The 22266-nt window shown below is 43.4% G+C and overlaps 5 protein-coding genes across 5 annotated transcripts; 3 read left to right on the forward strand and 2 right to left on the reverse strand.

The window, feature by feature from the left end:
- Positions 1-286: 286 nt before the first annotated feature.
- Positions 287-1559, reverse strand: O0I10_010359 (uncharacterized protein; the record flags this gene model as incomplete). The annotated part of the gene is made up of 6 exons (XM_058490341.1): positions 287-555; positions 612-779; positions 834-923; positions 986-1204; positions 1263-1297; positions 1357-1559. 6 exons carry the CDS (start codon positions 1557-1559, stop codon positions 287-289), a joined length of 984 nt encoding a protein of 327 aa, XP_058338937.1.
- A 2745-nt stretch (positions 1560-4304) lies between these two features.
- O0I10_010360 (uncharacterized protein) lies at positions 4305-5510 on the forward strand (the record flags this gene model as incomplete). Its single annotated transcript, XM_058490342.1, has 1 exon — positions 4305-5510. One exon carries the CDS (start codon positions 4305-4307, stop codon positions 5508-5510), a length of 1206 nt encoding a protein of 401 aa, XP_058338938.1.
- Positions 5511-10280: 4770 nt separating this feature from the next.
- On the forward strand, positions 10281-10688 carry O0I10_010361 (uncharacterized protein; the record flags this gene model as incomplete). Its single annotated transcript, XM_058490343.1, has 1 exon — positions 10281-10688. One exon carries the CDS (start codon positions 10281-10283, stop codon positions 10686-10688), a length of 408 nt encoding a protein of 135 aa, XP_058338939.1.
- A 326-nt stretch (positions 10689-11014) lies between these two features.
- Positions 11015-11923, forward strand: O0I10_010362 (uncharacterized protein; the record flags this gene model as incomplete). The annotated part of the gene is made up of 5 exons (XM_058490344.1): positions 11015-11114; positions 11192-11336; positions 11399-11503; positions 11551-11591; positions 11649-11923. 5 exons carry the CDS (start codon positions 11015-11017, stop codon positions 11921-11923), a joined length of 666 nt encoding a protein of 221 aa, XP_058338940.1.
- A 6144-nt stretch (positions 11924-18067) lies between these two features.
- Positions 18068-19084, reverse strand: O0I10_010363 (uncharacterized protein; the record flags this gene model as incomplete). Its single annotated transcript, XM_058490345.1, has 4 exons — positions 18068-18235; positions 18291-18386; positions 18590-18716; positions 18981-19084. 4 exons carry the CDS (start codon positions 19082-19084, stop codon positions 18068-18070), a joined length of 495 nt encoding a protein of 164 aa, XP_058338941.1.
- Positions 19085-22266: the final 3182 nt, after the last annotated feature.

A 22266-nucleotide genomic window follows, 5' to 3' on the forward strand; every position in this document is an offset into this window, starting at 1 on the left:
GAGATCATGCGCTCGTCTCCAACACATTTTCTTTTGCAAGAAGCAACCTATGGTCGTGGTATTGAACATCCGGCTCTCTTTATTAGCTCGATGATTCTTATTTTGCTTCCCAAAGTATCGTCTCGAATGCCACACACAAATCACCACTTGTTCCTGCACAATGATCCCACACACACATGTCCCCATTTCAATGTAGTATGTGGTCATCTTTTCTTACATTTATATATCTCTATTGGAAATACAGCTGGTTTTCTTTTCTAGAGTCTATATTACAAGGGGGAATGGTCTATGATGTAGCGCCAATAAGATTTGATTGCTCGTCTAAATAGGATGTCTCGGTCAATGTCTTGTCATTGTTGAAAAAAATACGTAATCCATCAAATGCAGGTGCCACTCTTAAGCCTTCTTCTTTTTCGAGTGATGCTAACGAAGCTTCCATTTCATAATGATCTACGCGGTGTGTTGTGCCAACGAGATATGTCTTTGTGGCGTTAACTTGTCTAGCTGCTGCAAGTGAATCCTTCAATGCAAAATGAGATGCATGCGTATCGCCGACTAATAGACGAAATATGAGTGTGCATTCTTTTAATATTTGTAATCAGCTCCCTTACCTCGTAAACAATCGACCACAAACACTTGATTGGGTTGACCAGAGACAATGCGTTCCATGGTGTCAGGTGGGATATAGTTTGTATCTGAGATATAGCTGATAACATGGCCGATCTTGAAGCCAAGACACCAATAAGGTTCACCGCTCGAGAGGTAAATGCCATGATGAACTAGGTATTCTTCTTTCAATATCGCTGTAATCATATCCTTTCGTCATCTCCTACCTGGTAGAGGCATGAATTCCAATCCACAGATATCGAAAGGCTTGTCAGTCGAGATTACTTGATAATTAAAAGTTGCCACATCACCACCACCTATCACGATCATCATCATTAGTGCCTACTCAAACGTCCATTATCCCATGACTTTTTGTTACCTGTAGCATTACGGACGTCCACCAAGAAAGGAAAGGTTGTCTGGATGGTATCCATGGTTTCAGAAGAAAGATAGATGTCAATGTGCTTTTGAACTGCTCCACCAAGGGTCCACTGACGTAAGGCATCCATGCCATAGCAAGCATCCGCATGACCATGTGTCAAGATAACAGCATCCAATTCTCGAATACCATAGCGTGGAAACAACTCAAGTGCACTCTCTAATCCATACGAGTCAATATCCAATGTGCCGGCGATAATACGTAAGAGCATACGTACCATAAAACGTCTTGCCACAGTCTATCAGCACGTTACTGGATATAAATAATGTATGAGTTGTTTGAGGAGTATAGAGAATAAAGGTGAGGCTCACCGTAATCGTGCATTGGGAGGATCGTTGTGGCTCTTGAATCGCACCATCAGGGACGTATTCTTTTTCATATTCTTTTTACCTTGAGGGGTCATGGCCGAAATGCACACCTTGCAAGACTGCTCCGGATTGGTAAGACAAGAGACATTAGGCACTGCACCCGATGTTCCAGTTCCAAGAAAGACAATTTCGACAATGGTCGCCATCGATGAAGGAGGGAAGAAGAGGTAAAAAGCGGGCTTTGCTACCTGGATACCATCCTCCTACCTTTTAATTTCCAAGTCCTTGACATCTACCACCACGATCCTGAATGCCGATATGTAGATGATCTTGGTACATAATAAGCACTGTATCGACATTTGTCTTTAGCAACCCGAGTTGATAGCTGATAGGATCTCCCATCCACCGCTCACCGCGTTACATACTTCAATGATGCTTCTGATAGATGCCGTATAGTAATTGATTGAATACCCTCATATCGAATCCTCGATCCTTTTATTCCTCTGCTGCTGTCTCACTTTTGATATTAAACCAAATTACACATACATTGCAAATGGCCTATAGTAGGGGTCTGAACCAGGTCGGCGCCTTACAAGGTACACCTTCCTCTCCAAGTATGTAGGATGTGTATCCAGTCGGATTAATGATCCATATTGCTTGATCCTTTTCAGAGCCTTGGTAATATTGCCACCCCCTTTTCAAAGACCCATCAATACCTACACGCTCTTCTTCTCTTGCTTTTCTAATAGAGCTCGTTGTGTGTGTGTGTGTGTGTGTGTGTGTGTGTGTGTGTAGTAGAGTATAATAATGGATAGGCACCAATCGTTCAGGAACATAGCATGATACATAATGGTCAGGTTGACAATGGATACACTCTTGTTCCACGCGTTGGATATACCCAATTCCTTTCATTTCATGTACTCACACCCATATCCGTATCCATAAGAAGTCATATGTATTGAAGCAAGTTGCTACACGTAAATAAAGCTGAATCTATACAATGGCTAATCCACTGTCCATGTAACAAAGGTTGTAAGGCAGGTTGCTGCAAGTAAAGAACGCTGTTTGAGACACCTTGCTAATAGAAACTGCTGGGATAAATGCTATTATGACTGGTTGTGATAGAGGAGTGTACAAGAGAAGGTGCATTGTCTTGAAACATGGGTGTTGTAGTGGGATGCACCAGCCAAGGGCTTTGCCATTCAGTCGAAGACAATAGGATCAAGACCAAGTGTAGGATTGCGGGTCGTAGTTGTACTTGAATAAGGCAACAATCGAGAATGGGAGAAAGAGACAACAAAGCTGGGAGTGGAATGATACTCTTCGTTTAAGCGTCGTTCAGCCAAAACCTCTCGAATCAAAAAAAAATTCTAATGATGTGAATGATGACCTAGAGCAGGACAATTGTTCGTATGCACTAGATTAGGCAACAAAAACAAATGGAAGGAATGGGCTATCACCTTCAGTTTACGAATAATTTCTTTGCTTGAGCGTTGTTCTTAAATCAAATCCCCTCGGATCAAGAAAGTTGAATGATGGGCATGTTGGGCTGGAGCAGGACAATCGTTCCATTGTAGTGGGATATACAAAAGTCGGTAACGGGAGGAGGTGGCTACTTGCAACCAATCCATGACGTTTTACTAATAGTAGTAAAGTATCATGCATCAGCACTTCCAGTCATGCAAAATGAGCTGTGTTACACAAACCCGCCCCTCTGCATCTTTGGCTTTATCAGGGACCAATTTACTTGACAATGAAGACCACTTTTCATATAGCATCAATAGTTAAAACTAAAGGTGCCTGTATCTCTAAACTTTATAATCAAACGTGAGGTTTTTATTAGAGCAATGGGCTCGGCTTGGCCAACAGCACCTTGTGTAAAAGTTTCACGATCAAGCTTGCCAATCCCAGATTTCGCAATGTCGCTACCAGCCAAACTGGATCCAGGGGCTCAACCTCTTTCGACGACGACCAAAAAAATATTTTTTGGGCTAGTTGCGACATTGAACGCGAAACTTTCACACAAGGTGCTGTTGGCCAAGCCGAGCACATTGCTCTATTCAAAACCCCACGTTTCATTGTAAAGTTTGGAGATACATGCACGTTTATGTTTATAACCGTGATGCTATATGAGAAGTGGTCTTTGTCCAATGTCAAGTAGGTGGACCCTGGCAGAGCAAAAGATGCAGAGGGTCGTGTTGTGTAACACAGCTTCGTTTGCATGAATGAAAGGGCCAATGTATAATTACTTTATGGATCATCTAGGAACAGGCATGTATTGCCAGCTAACGGCCACTTTTATCCAATCATTATTGTTGCGAGATCCACTGCATGGGAACGATGCCTCTGCTCTAGACATTCATTTCCATGATCAAAGTAGGTTGATCCGAGCTGATTTGACTGAGCTGCAGTCAAAGAGAGATTACATCACTCTGGACATCAAGCACGCTCGATGTAGCTCAACCGATGTAATCTTGTGTGAGCGTAACTCAACCAAATCAGCTCGGATCAACCTACTTTAATCATGGAAATGAATGTCTGGAGCAGGAGCATCGTCCACCTACAGTAGAATGCACAAAAGTTGGGAATGCACAAAAATGGCTATTAGCTGCCAATGTATGACATAAAAGTGAGGGTTGCGCACCATTCATGCATTGTCCCTGAAGTCCTGACTTTTTAGCTGAGTTACCCAAAGAGGTCCTTCTGCATCTTTTGCTCTGCCAGGGTCCAGCTACTTTACATTAAACAAAGACCACTTCTCATATAGCATCACGCTTACAAACATAAAGGTTCCTGTATCTCCAAACTTTACAATGAAACGTGGGGTTTTTATTAGAGCAATGGGCTCGGCTTGGCCAACTGCACCTTGTGTGAAAGTTTCGCGTTCAATGTCGCAAACAGCCCAAAAAATATTTTTTTGGTCGTCGTCGTCGAAGAGGTCGACCCCCCCCATGTCTTCCGCGAATTCAATCAAATCGCCTGATAAGGAAACAGGCACCCAATCTAGTACACCACCTATATCTTATGCGAGAGCTGCTCGCGTTCAACGTCCTACTGCAATTCGAGAATCTTTGACCAGCAATGCACTTGACAAAACCACCCATTCCAATGTGTGGAAAGTTGGTGGATCCCCTGCTTCGTGCCCGAGTTTGTTTTTTGACTTCACTTCTCGCACCGAAAACCGTTCAACACTTCTTCGTCACATAAGTGAAAGCTATCCCGATAACTGTGGTGCACGTCTGCACTCAGATCATTCACGCCGTATTGTTGAGCTATTCATTGATGATTCATCCTTGTACGAAAAAGCCTGCAAAAATGGTCTTCACTTCTCTGATGGTTCTCGTATCTTACCCACTCGGCCTTTATCGGAAAACGCTCACATCATCAACATTCGTCTCAGCAACCTGCCATTCACATCTAGGGAAAAACTAGCAGATGGTATTCGACAAGCACTCGCACCCTTTGGTAAGATTCTAGATCATGGTATTCTTCGTGACCAGGACTCCCACTTGTTTATGGGACATGGTTACGCAACATTAAACGTTTCAGCCTCACTCGATTTCCTCCCACTCACACACACGATTGCTTGGCCCAACTCCGCCGACTTCTTTTATGCAACATGGGCTGAAATGCCATTACATTGTCTACACTGTCATCGTTCCGGTCACTCTATTTCATCATGTCCTAGTCATCCAAGTCGCAATCGTCTTTGCTGGTCATGTGGTCAACCAGGCCATCGTGCAGCAAAATGTTCTTATCATCGCACCCCAGCGCCAACCAACAACAAAGAACCACACGTGCCACCATCGCCTCCATCGCCCACACTTTCTTCTGCCCACAGCCACGACTCTGATGTTTCAATGCATTCTGATGACCTTTCCAATCGTGAAGCTCACAACGACCAGCTTATTGTCGACTTTATCCCACCTCAGCTCAATACTGACCCTAACGCCAAACCTATCACTGGTCGCCAACGCAGACTACTTAACCGCCTGTTCCCTATTTCCGACGAAGCAAGAACCATTACTGAAACACTGACCAGCGTATCTTATGACAGACTTTATGCTACACTTCGCCACAAGGGGAAAGCGTTCCCCTTTTCGTTCTCTTTTGCATCGGAAAGTGTCTCTTCTTCGAGTCACAATGATCCGGTTTGATCTATTTCTCTTCTCAGTTAGTCTTCTTTACTTTCACATTGCTGTATCATCTTTGGGGTATCACTCCTCGACATACTCCCAATAAAAAATCGAGGCAAATCAAGCCTCCCTATAACGAAGAGGTCGACCCCTGGATCCAGTTTGGCTGGTGGCGACATTGCGAAATCTGGGATTGGCAAGCTTGATCGTGAAACTTTCACACAAGGTGCTGTTGGCCAAGCCGAGCCCATTGCTCTAATAAAAACCCCACGTTTCATTGTAAAGTTTGGAGATACAGGCGTCTTTATGTTTTACCTATGCTGTAAGCGTGATGGAGTTGCTTTTTCCTAGTGGATGGTGTCGGCTGCATTAACGGAAAGATGAAGAGCTGGGTGAAACCGCACGTAGTGGTTACACAAACGCGTCCTTGACAGGTTGCTACACAAATGGATGATGATGATGATTGCCTTTTGTGAAGGTACGTAAGTAAACAGCATCCAATAAAGGAGGTGTGTCAAGGTATGCATCACATTTGCATGTAGAAGAAAGTCGAGCTGCATAAACCAATTGGTATATGTAAAAGATACATATACATATTGAATGAGTCACTCATCCTGAAACTCAATGGAGGGATCTCTTCACTTTTTCTCTTCTCAAGCTCATCCCACTTCCCACTCCTCCTTATTGTATTACAAAAGCCACGTACTTCTTGCATGACCAATACAGTAACCGGACCACCTTTATTATTCCATCTTCGAAGCAATAGTATGTTATCCACAATCTAGCAACCTCCAACAAGCGTGTAATAAATAAACAATACTTTATTTCATCTAGCTATCTTGCTATGTACTGTACATTGCGTCCACCATCGTCGTAGTCATCCTCCGTCATCATTCGTACTCGTACTCGTACTCGTCACCAGTCGTCAATCTCATCCGTCACACCAACATCCAAAAATACACAAGATGAAAAAAAGGGATCTTGCAGGCTTCCTTTTGAATCTCGTTGTCGTTATCATTGTCATTGTTGTGGATGAGGTGATCACCATAATCGTCGTTGTTGTGGATGTGGTAATCATCGTAATCGTCATTTTTATTCTCCCATTGCAACCCCACGGAGTTGAGGCTACCATTGAGCACATAAATAGCAATGGAGACAATATACGTATATAGCAACTCGCACAAGCAGCAGTGGGAAGGCTGAAGTGGCATTTTATTCTTTCTTGACATGAAGCTACATTGGCTACTGGCAGGTATGATAAGGTGGACGGGCTGTCATTTGGAAAGGTGAGCAAGGCATTGATAAGGGATAACACAAGCAAGAAGCAGCATACACTGGCAAAAGATATGGCTATTGGTTTATCATTATATGCATGGATTGTACTTGTTGATCTCTGTCATGGGTAAAAGGAGGCGTAGTCACTGGTAGCACGTTTTGGGGCAACAAGAGATGCAGCAGCAATGAGTTGTCAATATGGGCCCAGTCGTCATGCCTGTATCCAAGGTGACGCGTGTTGTCAGTAGTCATTGCTGTATCCAAAGCGATGCATGTACATAGGATTGGCATGATGTCATGGATCTACGATGCCACGTGGTAAGTGTCATTGTGCAGAGGATCGACATGATGTCATGCATAAGCAAATGCAACGTCGATCTCCATTTCCAAATTAAGAGTCCAACCATTTTATATACCACACGATCCGTATCATCCATTCTTCAATAATTTATGATTTAAATGTGACGAACGCTGTCTATTTTGTCTAAGCTACGATGTCGTTGATTGATTCGTGATGATGTTTATCCAGAGGTGAGTAAGGGTGATGCTATTGTATTGGGGGTCCTTGAAGCTCGTGTTGCAAATGATGAACGCTTGTATGTCGTAAGAAAAGGTACAGCATAAATACTCTATTCTTGCTCATGTTGTACACCCACGCTTACCATTCCAATCCTTCTTCTTGTACCAATACGCTGCATGGATGTTGTGTCGTCTTTATAAATGTATGTGTGATTCTAGTAAGAGAATCCCAATCAATAGCCATTCCCATTGAGCACAAAAGAGGATACATACCGCATGTTGGTCCTGTTGTTGTTGTATCATGGCAACCATGTTGTGTTGTGTGAAAACGTAGATGATTGGCCGATAGCCGTTGTCATAGTATCCATGTCGATCCTTCGTTCCAAATTCATCCGTGATGCTGGTGTTCGCCATTCTAATCCTGCTCTTGGAATTTACCAGTGATGAGAGAGATTCGCCGTAGGGGTATCCTTGCTCCTTGCTTGCAACAACAGTCAATCCCCAGCGTAACGTCCACCGCAGAAAATTGTATGTACCGAGATGATCCCTGTATTCTTGCATGATGGTTGTCTTGATGATGTGATGCGTAATAGCGGTTCTAGAGAAGCTTTTAGCACGCGTACATACGGCGTGTGTTGCTCACTCACCTTGATGCCATGATAAGGCCTGTGGTTCGTGCGAAAGGTCGATGATTGTGTTAGATGTCAGCGTTGAATGGTCCATAGATATTCCTGGTGCCTTGATTGACGACGTGTTGCAAGATTGATACGCCTGAAACGAGCTTCTTTAGTAGTCTGAATCCGTATCCACGCTTGCTGATTGATCCTACCTGAATGATAGTGCATGTGCCAAAATAATAGGTGGTCCATGGGTAAGAGTACGCGACTATAACTGGGAAGCCTGATGCGTGCATACAATGAATACCTTGTTTATCCTCTTCCGTCTCTTGATTTACCTGATGAAACCCCTTGAATATGATTGTGGTGCTGATGCTGTGACAGTAAATGAAAGCCACATGGTGTGTGTATCAACAACATGGGACGATTCATAGTGCTTGTGATAGATGAGTGTCTGGTCGCCGATTGAGGTCGTTGGTAAGTATGGAAACGGGTCCACTGGAAGCACCATATCAATACATTGCACGTGTGTTCATCTCCTGCCATTGTATTTGCCTTTGAAATTGTCTTTGTGGCATACGAGACCATCCTCCAATGCTTTGTGAAGTTGCTGTACCATCCATCCCATACGGATTCTTGCGCTGAAATGGAAGCATACACCATCCTTGTAAGCGATAAGGCCGATCCCATATCCAAACCCGCATCCTTACCATAAACCTGAACGAGATAACGAGTGTATGCATGTGTGTGTTGAATAAAGATCCTCTTGCTATGTAGAGATGAATGAGCATGATGATTGTACACACCCTCGTAAACAACGTACCTGTGAATTTGAACGTCATGAACGAGCCCACGTTGTATGGTGATGACCCTCGTCTGCTTGAAGTTGTGTGCTATACTTGCTTCCCTTTTCCTTTGCTGAATCCTTGTTGGATGATCCACTAGCCATAGCTATACCCTTGTCCACCTGGAGCGTGACGATCACTAGTGATCCATCCTATGGCAAACATCATCAGCAACACGCGTGCTTGTATGCCACAGACAACCACTTGCCTTATATCCCATGTTTGCTACAATAAAGACGCCGTTCTCGTTGTGATATAATGCTGCTACCTTGTTGCCTTGAGATGCGTGTTGTCAGTGCCCAATGTGTCCAAGATCAAGTCGCCATGGATAAACCGAGTGCCTTGTTGAAGCGTGCCTTGTACCTTGTGCACGATGAGTGCCTTGTCCAAGAGGAGTGTCACCATTTGCCAGTTGTTTTGATCCAAGAAGGAAACAAGATGTGTGTCGCCATGTCGCTGGTTGCCTTGGTTCTCGAAGAAAAGAAACGATACCCCAAGCTTATGCATAACACACCTTTTCAAACAACGATACCTTCCACGATTAAAATCCTGTCATCCTAATGCCACATGTATTATCAGTCAATTATGCAGACATCTTCCATCATCACTTTTACATGGGCTCTTTTTGGGATAAGGACCAAGATCGATCATTGATAAAGCCAGTGGGTATACAAATGATAGCATCATCATGTACACGTGATTAAATTTATTATGCAGGCATCTTGCACCATCTCTTTTTGGGATAACGGCAAATAGTCAAACTTCGATACGTATCTTATGTATTTCCACCCCAATTTCATGATGTAACTGTGGCCCACCTTACTTGTCAATCCATGTTGTGCCTTAATAAAGAAAACTACTACAACCAATGGTCATTACAATTTGATTGCCTTGTAATTGTGCCCCTGAGTGTCAATTCGGCAAAATTTTCTCTCTCAACGCGTGCGACCTTAAATGAATCTGATTTCACCTGCTTCTCCCCATCATACCAAGCCCTCATTTGCTTGAACCGACACGATTCCACTGATTGACAAGTCCATGGCGAGTGCTGACACCATACAACACACGCTTTTGTTTGAGACACACACACACGCACACACTTGCTCTTTTCTACAACGTTCCTTGCTCTTCACTTCTATTGCAGCAGCTGTCATTAGCTTCGTCGTCTGTTGGCCGTATTTATTGCACACAGGCTTGGCCTTTTATGCAAGCAACAAGGAGTGCACGTCAAACGCGTTCTTTGGTGACGCATGCCCTGGATGGACAAGATAAAGGATTCGGCAGACGCGACAATGGTGGATGAAAAGAATATACAACAACAGAAAGGAAGGCGTTTTATTGGTCAAGATAAACGACTTGGAGGATGCAGGTTGGCATTGTTATGCATGGTCGCTTCTTATTTACATCGATGGATGGCAATGGTTATGCAAGACAACAAGGTGAGTCGTTTTTACCATGGCGATGATGGCTCTCGACTTTATATTCATCTCTCTTTATTTTCCTTGCCAGTGATTACTCTGCTTATTTCATAAACCATGTCTCAATCCTCTTCCAACGGCACTAAGCGTAATGCTGATGACATTGATCATTCGCTTTATACTTGGGACTTGCGTACGTCATTACTTGATTTGGTATACAATCATTGCTACATTCTATTAACACATCATTGCTTTTACTCATTATTGGAATCATCGGCACTACCAGCAACAAGTCGTAGACATACCTCCAGGAATGCTGTTGCTGAGGCCGCTGCAAACGATGATTCGCATCAAGATGTCTCCATTGATCATGGAAACGACTATGATTTCGAGGATTCACCTCAAGATGCCTCAATTCATCATGGGGATGATGACGGTTACGATGATTCGGATCAATACGTCTATAGCGATCGTGAGGATGATGATGACAGTGGAAACGAAGATGAAGACCACGAAGGTGAATAATATTATTCATGCTTATTGCTACTGCTAGATCGTTTAACATATGATTGTATCTCGTTTGCTATAGATGAAATCCCTTCTACCGATGCTAAGTTACATAGCCGAATGCTAGCGTGTCGGCGTACCTGCCGGTGAGTGGTTATTTTAGTATCGTTGCATTACTTGAGCGAATTACTGACCTTGGTGACACAGAGCACACTTTAAGCTTGCGTACTTCCACTGGCTTGCTGTACAACAGATGGTCGATCCTATGAAGTTTACACGTGCTGTTTTCTCAGGGGAAATCAATGGTCGACATGTGAATGTTGATCCTACCTTGAGTACTCTTGATGACAAGCCCGACATGTACGTCCTCTTCTGCCGCTTCTTCCTCTCATGGTGTTAACTTATGTGAGCATCCTGTTGTGGATGCAATGCTTGAAAACCAAGGTATGCAATTAAAATTATGCTCTCTTTTCTTTTACTCATACTTTCGTTCGCTCTTTTTACTCTCATCTCTTCCTTAGGTGAACCAACAACATTGATGGCTATCAAGCATGCTTTGGCCCATTTTGGTATTGCAGCCTCCTTTGATCTGGATTCCAACTTGCCTTCTGCCCTCCATGATGGTAATGGTACCTCTGCTTGCCCTCTTGCTCCACAAGAGGAAAGGTACTTGCTTTTGCTTTGTTCCTTAGCTACCTGTTGCTTATTTTCTATTCCTTTTTTAATAGCTTTCCTTCAGCCACCATTTTTATGTTGCCTGATCTAGGTCCTGATGAAGTGGAGCCTGTGTGCATTGGCCCTTTGGATACCTCAGTTCCTGTAAAGAAGGCTAGGTATTACAGGCAACCACCATCCCAACCTGCTGCCCAAAAAAACAAAGGACCATGGAGCCTGAAAAAGAGGGAGACAAGGTGAAAAAATGTATGTATCTTTTATTATCCTATTCTCAAAGTACCTGCTATTAATTTGATTTTTTAGTCAAGATGTATATGCGCAAGTTGGAGCCTGTGTCAGAAGTGCATGTAGATACCCATCGTCTGCTGGACTTTACCTTGTTCAGGGATATCTACTTGCACTCTGGCATGCTCAATGGGCGCCTTCCCACCATGCGCTATGATGACATCTGGCCTGTGGTGAAGCACAAGCATCCATTGTCAATCCATACTGCTACATTCTTTGATGTTTGCTGCGACTTCGGAGGCCAAGCTTCATACCATCAAGGTCTCTGGAAAGCACACTGCAAGGGCATTTAAGGAATATCAGGAATTGATTCGCATGAGCCTTTCAAGTAGCCATGTCGATGAAAATCAAGACTACTGGAATTGTATCATCAAGAGGGCTGGTACTGCTTTGATTTCATTGGTCAAGCATCTTGGTATTGAGGTTCTCCTCTTTCCTCTCCACTTCCCTTGGCGTCGTCTTGGTGAGATGGCATGCAAGGACATCGACACTTTCACTCAGGATAAAGCATTTTGGGAGGAAAGAATTGGAGATGTTAAAGAGGCTGCCGAGACCTCCCATTGGATTATCCCAAACATGGAAGCTTTTGGTTTGGTGATATCAGAAACACTCTTTAAAAGTCAAAGAAATAAACATTCCTTTAACCAGAATATCCATCCTTTGCTCGCAACTACACCTCCCCTCCCATTCCTTAGCCAAGTACATCTTTCTTTCACCACAACCAAAACATCATGATGGCTGCTTGTAATCGGCTCAGTGATGGATTTGCCATATTGGTGGCAATTGAAACGACGTTTTCAATCATGCAAGGTGTGACATTAATATGAGCCAACATGCCTATTGGCTATGTATGTAAATGAGCGTTACGATCAAGAGCTCATCCAAATCGCATCCAATTTGAATGCTGAATTGTAATTTGGATAGATCGAATATAAAAGAACGACTTCTATTTATTACTACATACAGCGAGTGAGACTAAGAATGGGTGCATGTGACATGCTGTATATATAGACCATCGTGGTAAAGCTATCAAGTGCCTCCGAATTCTCGCTCCTCTTCCGCTCCCATCTTATTTTCTCTCTCCTCCACTACGCTTCGCGACGCGTCCAACTCTACCATGTTCAACCAATCGACAAACCGTATACGAATCACCTGCTTCTCCCCATCATGCCAAGCTCACAATTGCTTTGAACCAACTCCATTCGACTGATTGGCAGGTCCATGGCGAGTGCAGACACTATTACAACACACGTCTTGTATGACACCACACACCCACTTGCTCCTTTCTACAACGCTCATTGCTCTCAACATCAATTGCAGCAGCTTCCATTAGTTTCGACATCTGTTGGCTGTATTGAATCTTACTATTTATTGGACACGAGCTTGACCTTTTCTACGAGCAACAAGAAGTATACGTCAAACGCATTCTTTGGATGGATGTACTCGGTGAACAAGGTAAAGTGTTTGGCAGGCACGAGGATGGTGGGTGAAAAGAATCTATGACAAGAGGAAGGGCCGACGCTTTTATTTGTCAAGGTATATATGACATGGATGATGCAGGATGGCATTGTTTGACGCAAGACAACAAGGTGAGTCAATTTGACATGATGATCGAGTGGATCCGATTTTCACACGAATGGACGACGGTACTTGGGAGGATGGCAATTGTTTCATGCACGACAACAAGATGAGTCGCTTTATCACGGTGATGGAGTGGATCGCTTCTCTTTCCAAAGAATGCAAGGCATGGCTTAGGTGATGGAGGACAACAAGGTGGGTCAATTGATGATGATAAGGATAGAGATGAGACGATTCATTTTCAAACGAATAAACGAAGGATGGCATTGCTTGTTCTAAGACAACTCGATGTGTGATTTTACAATGGTGTTGGTGGCTCCCAATCAAGTGGATGGTACTTTATTGAATGGGAAGATGACCATGTATTTTAATGAATCTTTCATTACACCTTGTACTACAGGAACGGTTGTTGGTCACCTCGATTGGATGTGTCTAACTTCTACTTTTACCAGGCTGGATCCCTTTCTTTATCTTGGACAATGGCAGCAGCTCTGTGCTAAACCTATCTTGGATCATCTCTTTCTTGGATCACGATAAGGATTGGATTGGTGATGGATATACTACAGCGAACAGCGTCTACCCTCTTATTGGGATCACCATAAAGGAGGCGTCATTGGATTGGCATTGGATAAAAAACAACAACAGCATCACTGAGTACACCTACATGACAGTACCTGTTATTGGGACGACGACAAAGATTGGATCATTGAGATTGGCAGTGGATATACAACACCAAAAAGCGTCTACCTCTTATTGGGATCACTACAAGGAGTGTCATTGCATATATACAACAGCAGCATCATCATCAGGGACATGCGAAGGGCTTATCATGCAGTCATCTTGTGCCATCACCTCGTCCATGTTGCTCTTTTTCCGATAGCGACCAGGTTGGATCAATGGAATTGGCAGTGGGTATACAAATGGCAGCACCACCTGATACACACGTATGGATTTATTGTACAGCCATCTTGCACCATCTTTTATTGGCGTTGTACTTTGGATGATAAACCTTGGAAATATACACATGCACTTCAACAACTACAAACGCTCATAGAAGGCCATCCTCCATTGTCCCTCAAACTTCCACATAGATCATAGACTTAGCTTTCTTTTAGGGGCTCTATTGTCATACATTAAAACAATCTCATATAAAAAACTACAAGGATGGATCAGAGGGATTTGCAGAGGATTTACAAATGGCAAGGTCATCATGTGGATGCGTATGGCTTTATTGAGCACACATCTTACACCATCTGCTATTGAGATAACAACATGACTTTGGAGATACAAGGCACTGCAATCAAATGGCAGCATCATCTGCTGCACACGTGATTGGATTATTATACAGACAACTTCCGTGGTCTCTTATAGATAAATGCCATGGATACATGTTGGCGTGATGACACGTTGCTATGGGAACAAGTTAGCACACATGCATGCTGAAGATGATGATTGCACAAGTAGGTAAGCAAAGTGGAAGTTCCAGTCGTTTTCATGCACAATCGTTCCCTCGGTCCATTCCGATTCGACTCAATGGAAAGCCCATGACGAGTTACCTTCCTACAGTACCTATTATGTACAACATACACCTTCTTTCTACAACGGTCGTTCCTCGTAACCTCGGCTGCAATAGCTACCATTCGCTTCGTCTTCAGGTGTGCACTCGACTCGTTCTTTCAATGGACACAACTAAGGCCTTTTATACAAGCAAGAAGCAAGGCGTGTATGTCAACCGCTTTCTTTTGGATATTGATGGGTGACAAGGATCCTACAACAAAAAGGGCTCATTAATGGTGATGGACTTATAGAGGACGCTGTTACTTGATGCAGGACAACAAGGTGAGTGATTGTTCTCATGAATGGATTATAGTACCTGGAGAAGAGGCTTGATGCAGGACAACAAAGTGAGTTGAATTATCTTGATGGCGCTTTTTCAAACGACTGGTTGATTCCACAACAACATGGCGACATCTTGTGGCGAACAATCATACCAAGGTTGAAAGGTTAAGGCAAGTGATACCGCTCTTGGAAGAGATGCACGCTTACGTACCTCGTACAAGTGCTGGTCATTTTTCTGGAATGTATCCATGGCAACTCGTGGAAAGATAGACGTTACTACTTAAAGCAATGTGGATTGGTTATTTACAATACATGGTATGTCTTTCATCTTTGAAAGTGGGATCGAGGGATTGTGGTGATGGATCACACGTATGAGAACGAAGGACTATTGTTTGGGATGCTTTGTTTCTGGTGAAAATTGATATTGTGAGCTTAAAGACACAAGGTGTTGATCGTGTTCTATGGATGATTTAAAGATGCCACTGTCTAATGCTGTACAACTAAAAAAGCTCAGCTTTTTGTATCGTTTCATGGAGTCTCACTGATAGGTACATAGATCCATTACAATTAACAACATGGAAGTTGCTATTTTCAAATATGAACAAGACCACTTTTCACATGTCTATCATGTATCTTGGTCAAATCGGCTTGGATCAAGTTAGTCTTTGTGTGTGCAGATAGCTCTCACGATTTGATTCATGCTGATGATTAAAGGGAGATACTGTGACTTGGGACATATACGTCAATGAATGTAAACGCGTAATATCAGGGCGATGAAATCAATCGCGCTTGAAATCAAATACCGTTTCCATGCCAACCCAACCATGCTCAATCATGTATCTTTGCCAAATTGGATCGTATCGGGTCGTTCTTTGTATGTACAAATAGCTCTCGCTATTTGATTCATGCTGATGATTTGAGGGGAAGACGTTCTACACTTGTGGGATGGATTGATGCGACTTCTTTTAATAGTGGACCACGGAGCTCAATCATGTATCTTTGTCATATTGGATCGTTTCAACGCGTTCTTTGTATGTACAAAGAGCTCTCACGATTTCATTCATGCTGGTGATTCGAGGGGGACATGCTCACTCGTAAAAAAGTTCAGGATGCAGGGAGCCGGATTGAGGTGACACAAGTTGCGTCGTGTGTGTCACTCCAATGCGACGCCATGCATCTTGCTTTATTTTACATGTTAACCCCTTCCCATTTTTGAAATTCATATAGGAAGTCATGGTGGGGCTATCTAACGGCAAAAACTACGTCTTGATCAGAGCTGTTTTCACCAAGTTAGCGTTTTCCCGCTTGATCCTAGGCTGTAAGTCAATCAAAGACGAGTTGCATCCGTGTCACCCCAATGCGATTACGTGCAGCTCTCCAGTTTTTACATGTCAACCCCTCTCCCTGTTGAATGTAACTCATACTCTTTTGACGAGATCTAACTATACACACTTGAAATGAGTTTCTATGTGGTAATCCTGCAAAGTTAGCCTATTGAAGGCTGTATAACATTGGGATACAATTAAACACCATTGCAAGGTTTATATGAAAACGTGCATTGCAATGAGCTCTACATGCTGGTCCTTTCCGATTTCAAAATTGACCCGATTTGAGCGAGTTACGATAATCTTTGCTTTTATTACATCTATAACGCATTCTACTTTGTAAGCTACGTGTATTAAAGGACACCATCATGTATTTGTACAGCATGTGTGTGTGTGTGATTGGAAAGGAAAGTAAATCGTGAACCTATGAATGCTGTATTTTTGGTCTGCTTGTAATAGCCTGAAGCTACGTCTGGTATGGGAAAAAGGACGAGTAGTCACTTGAAGCACGTTTGAGGCAACAACATATGCAGCAACGGGTGGTCAATGGCAAGGTTGTATGGATGGAATATCCTATAGTAGAGCTGATGTGTATATGGCCAGGCGTTTCTTATAAAAAGGATAATAAAAAGGGCGTGTGTAGTATGTGTGTGATGTTGTCATGGCTGTATCCAAGATGATGCATGTGTCAGTAGTCATGGCTGTATTCAAAGTGATACGCGTGTTAGTAGTCAAAGCTGTATCCATGGTGATACGCGTGTTGGTAGTCGTGGCTGTATCCAAGGGTGGTTGACATGATGCCATGTATGTACGATCCCACGTGGCAAGTGTCATCGTGCAGCGGATCGACATGATGTCATGCATGTGCATATGCAACGTCAATCTCGACTGCCAAATTAAGAGCCCCATCCATTTCACACATACTCTTGTTACAAATGATAATAGTAATCTGCTTCCATCCTTCAATAATTTATACTTCAAATGTGACGAATGCTCTCTATTTTGTCTAAGCTATGATGCTGATGATTGATGTGTGGTGATGTTGATCTAGAGGTGAGCGTGGTTGATGATGCTGTGCAGTGATCCTTGAAGCTCGTGATGAAAATGATGAACGCTTGTAGGTCCTAGGAAAAGGTAGAGCATCAATCCTCTGTTCTTGCTCACGTTGTACACCCACTCTTACCAATCCAATCCTTGACCTTGTACCCATACGCTGCATGGATGTTGTGTTGTTTATATATGTGTATGTGTGATCCTACTAGAGGAGTCCCAATCAATAACCATTCCCATTCACCGCAAGAGAGGGTACATACCGCATGTTGGTTCTTTTGTTGTTGTATCATGGCAACCATGTTGTGTTGTGTCATAACCGTTGTCATGGTATCCATGCCTGAAAGTATATCCTTGATATCGATCATTTGTACCAGATCCATCCATGAAGCCGTTGTTCGCCCTCCTGATCCTTGACCATGGATGTAGTGCTGATGCCGTGATAGTAAATGATAGCCAGATGGTGTGTGTATCAACAACACGCATAGACGAGTGCTTGGTCACCGATTGAGGTCATTGGTAAGCATGGAAAGGAGTTCACTGGAAGCACCATGTCAGTACATTGCCTGTGTGTTCGTGTCCTGCCATTGTACTTGCCTTTAAAATTGTCTTTGTGGCATACTAATCCATCCCCCAACGCTTTGTTCAGTTGCTGTACCATCCACCCCATACGTATCCTCGTGCTGAAATGAAAGCGTACACCATCCATGTAAGAGACAAGGCCATTCCCATATCCTCCGCATCCTTACCATAATCCTGATTGAGATAGTGAGAAGGAGATACTTGTGCTTGTTGTGAATAAAGATCCTCTTGCTATGTACCAGATGAATGAGTATGATGATTTTGCACACCCTCACAAGCGACATACCTGAGAATTTGAATGCCATGAACGAGCCCACGTTGAAGATGTGCCCACACTTGCTGCCGTTTTCCTTTGCTGAAGCCTTGCTGAATGATCCATAAGCTATCAAAAATACCATCAGCAACACGTATACTGTATATCACAAACAGCCACTTGCTTTGTATCCTCATGTTTGCTGCACTCGACTTGTGTGAGAAGACGCCGTGCTTGTCGTGTCTCATTGCTGCTATCTTGTTGCCTTGAGATGCGGGCCATTGTCAGTACCCATTGTGTCCAAGATCGAGTGCCATGGGTAAACCGAGTACCTTATTGAAACGAGTCTTGTCCTTGTCCACAGTGAGTTCCTTGTGCCTTGTACCTTGTTCACGATGAATGCCTTGTTCAGAATGAGTGCCTTGATCCAACAAGCTGTGTCGCCATGTCGCTGGTTGCCTTGGTCCAAAAGAAAGAAAAGATACGATACGCCAAAATCATGCACAGCGCACCTTTTTAAACAACGACATCTTCCATCATCAGTTTTACATGGCTCTTTTCCGGATAAGAAAAAGGGATCGATCATGGATAGTGGCAGTGGGTATACAAATGGCATCATCATCATGTACACGCGTATGGATTCATTATGCAGACACCTTGCTGCACCATGGACCGTCCCTTTTTGGGATAACGATTGGCAGGATATACAAATGACAACATCACCTGGATAATACGGCCAACTCAAGAGCGCTTGGAGACTTCCAATAGCTCTCTTCCTCGATGTCCACTTTGCTGCTGCTGCTCGAGACTCGTATAGGATGACCCATGTAAATGAAGATGTCGTGTTCTATCTCTAATGCAAATGAACAATGTTAGCAAATTATCTGTAACTTGCATCATGTGTCTTTTTTCTTGTCGTTACCTTGCCAACCCATGCTGTAAAGAAGCATGTGCGAGATACAAAGATCCATGTAAAAGAGAATCAACAATGGGTGCCTGGTACATACAATGGGACCATCCGCATACCTCGTAGCCGAATGCTGCGTATCAACCAGGGACTGTGTGAAGACTATGAAGGGGTAGTGTTAATACGACGACGACAAATCACGACATACATGAAAGCAAATACCTGAGGAAGCAGTAGAGAAATGAGACAATGCCACGTTTTGGATAGTCCCATCAACATGATAAGCGCAGACTTGTCAATCAATCGCAGCAACCTGGATCCATGATGAAGAATGAGGCCATAAACCATGTAATCAGAAAATCATCAACATCACCAATAAAGAATACGTACCTGTGGAGGCCGCCTTGTTGCATAACACCGGGTAATGATGACCATAGCATTCCTGCAATTCGACTTGATAGGAAGCAAAAGTGACATTCCAATCACTTGCCTGTTGGAAAAGTGTTCACGTTGTCGTGTTCGATCCGAAAGTCAAATCCATTGCACCCCCAAGTCAATGCCAAACGAATGCATCGAGGAGAATTGGATAAAGGAGATGTTGGATATATATCTTTTCTGAGGCCGTCCTATGTTTTCATATAATTAGTATCCATCGATGTCATCAATTCCTGGTGATAACAGACACTTACACAATGTGAATGAACCATGACATGAGCAAAAAGTTGAGGGTGTTTCATTGTGCTTGGTGATACAATCAATGTCGGATGATCGGAATTTCCCTTGTCCCAGCTGCATAAACAAGCGATCTTGCATGTTCCACAATGGCACGTGATACATCTCCCATCTTCCTCGCTATCCTTTGCATCGCGTATACACGTCCATAGCCATTGAATCCACTTGCTGGCATGATCATGCCGATAGAAAGGTCTCTCGTGATCATCCATAATGTATCAAGATGTGATTGTTGAAAGTCGAGTGAAATCAAAGGTGTGAACGATCATGCTGGATCTCGTCTTGTTGATGATTGCATCGTAAAGTGCTTTCTCGGTATTGTTCAGTCTTGCTAATCGTTCCTGTACCACAATGACGATGGATCACAAGAATTGTATTGGATCAGCAACCTAGTATTGCCTCTCATTCACACTCATAGGACATAGTACATACCTTGTAGTCCTAGCCATGACAGCATCCGAAACAGCTTGCTCGTTTTTCTGTATGCAGGAATCCTGTCAGCATTCCCATCACATCATATCATCATCACCATAGCCATGAAAGTTACCTGGATGACTTGTAAAAGCAATAGCAATCAACATCATCTCCATGATCCTCGTGTCCTAAGAACTATATTGATCCCTTTGTCAACCGTATTGATTGTCCAAAGTATGACCAAAGACGGTACCTTGCTCACCAGTGCCAGAGAGAAGAAACCTTGTATATCCTTGTATCAGACCTACAGTCTTTTCCACCTTGTGTTAGTATTCGTTTGTTGTAAACACGGATTGCTTGTAACTTGAACTCACTCGTGCAATGTCTTTGCGTGTCTACTGATGCGTAAGGGATTGTCATTGCTGTTGCCATTGACCACGGTTGCCATGTCTTGTTATGGAGAGAGAAGAGTTGGGCATTGTCGGTTGGTGTGCAGTGGGTTGAATGCAGGTTGTCGTTGTGGTAAGCTTGGGTTTGTGAATGGGAGTGAGCGGGAAGAAGAAAAGGTTGGTCCTCTTTTCCTTTTCTCAGTGTCCTTCTCTCTCTCTCTTTTTCTTTCGCTCTCTCCCCTTTTTCGTTATCACAATGAGTCAACGCTTTCCTATTCGCGTTCACCAACAACCTTGTTTATTCCAATGATAGAAGCAAATTGCTACAACGCCTCATTTCTTTTATGGTCGATTTCCAGTTGTACAACGTCTGCCTCCTTCTACAACCACCAGGCACGCTCATTATGAAACTTATGGCCGCAACAAACAACGCGTCACCTCTCTGCTCTTGTTTAGAGTACCAATGTCGAGATCGTGGACGCTATTATATGGAAAAGGATGCGTCAGCACGTCAACCAACAGCAGACACACAATATCCAATATCGAAGCACAGCTTTCAGTGTTGCATATAAGAATGGCGACAATGTACGTTGTGGATAGGGCAAGCATGGGTATTCAAAAGTACTGAAAAAGTATATTCTTTAAAGGATGGTTTTGACGGCATCTTTCCCAACAACATCCTCGCATCCAACCAGCGGCTATCTTATTACAACCTTTACGATTACATCTGCAAGGAGAATGAGACTATGACAACAAAGGAATTGGATGGCACCTGGAAATGAACGTTTGCATGCAGGAATACCCGTCTTTTCTCGACGCCTTTATATGAGTGATCAGCATACATCAAGGTTGTGGTTGAGTGGTTCATTTTCCACGCAAGGAGTTACATGGTTCATGCAGGTAAGAACAATCAAATCATGTGGACTGCAAGCAAGATGTTAAAGGCCTCTTTTCGATTGTGGTGGTTGCCACGCACAACAGCATGATTGATCTCCATGCCAACGAACAACTAGTATCGTTCAACGACTTATCACCGCAAACACAAGTCATGTATCCGTCATTGCAAGCTTCCCAAAGGTAAGGGCAAGGAGAGCGTGTGTGCTATAAGCAGCAGGCTAAAGAATGACATCAATGGATATCGTTTACAACAGCGTCATTTGGTGAGGTATCATCACGCATATCCAGCTATGGATTATACATACCACTCAAGCTCCAGCGCAAGGCCTCGATATGAAAACATGCCATCCCATGATTCAGCTGCTCTATCATGCCCACTCCATCGACACCATCTGCAAGAAGGGGATCGTATTTCTGGCTTCGCATGTTTATCCCAATCACCTGGATACAAAGCTGCGGATCAGCACGGATTCTATGATTATTATGGGCTGCCAGGATCACATTGCGAATCACTCAGGGATCACTGCATGATTGGATGAGAAGGGCTTCGATGATGTGCTACAGTATCACTGCTTTTGTCTTATGAAGCTTGCCAACCATGAACGGCACCTTCTACGATGACATCTACCAGTCTTATGATGGACGTCGACAATGATCAATACCGAATGGA

This window comes from Lichtheimia ornata (assembly GCF_029851405.1).
Source record: "Lichtheimia ornata isolate CBS 291.66 chromosome Unknown scaffold00068, whole genome shotgun sequence".
NCBI lineage: Eukaryota > Fungi > Mucoromycota > Mucoromycetes > Mucorales > Lichtheimiaceae > Lichtheimia > Lichtheimia ornata.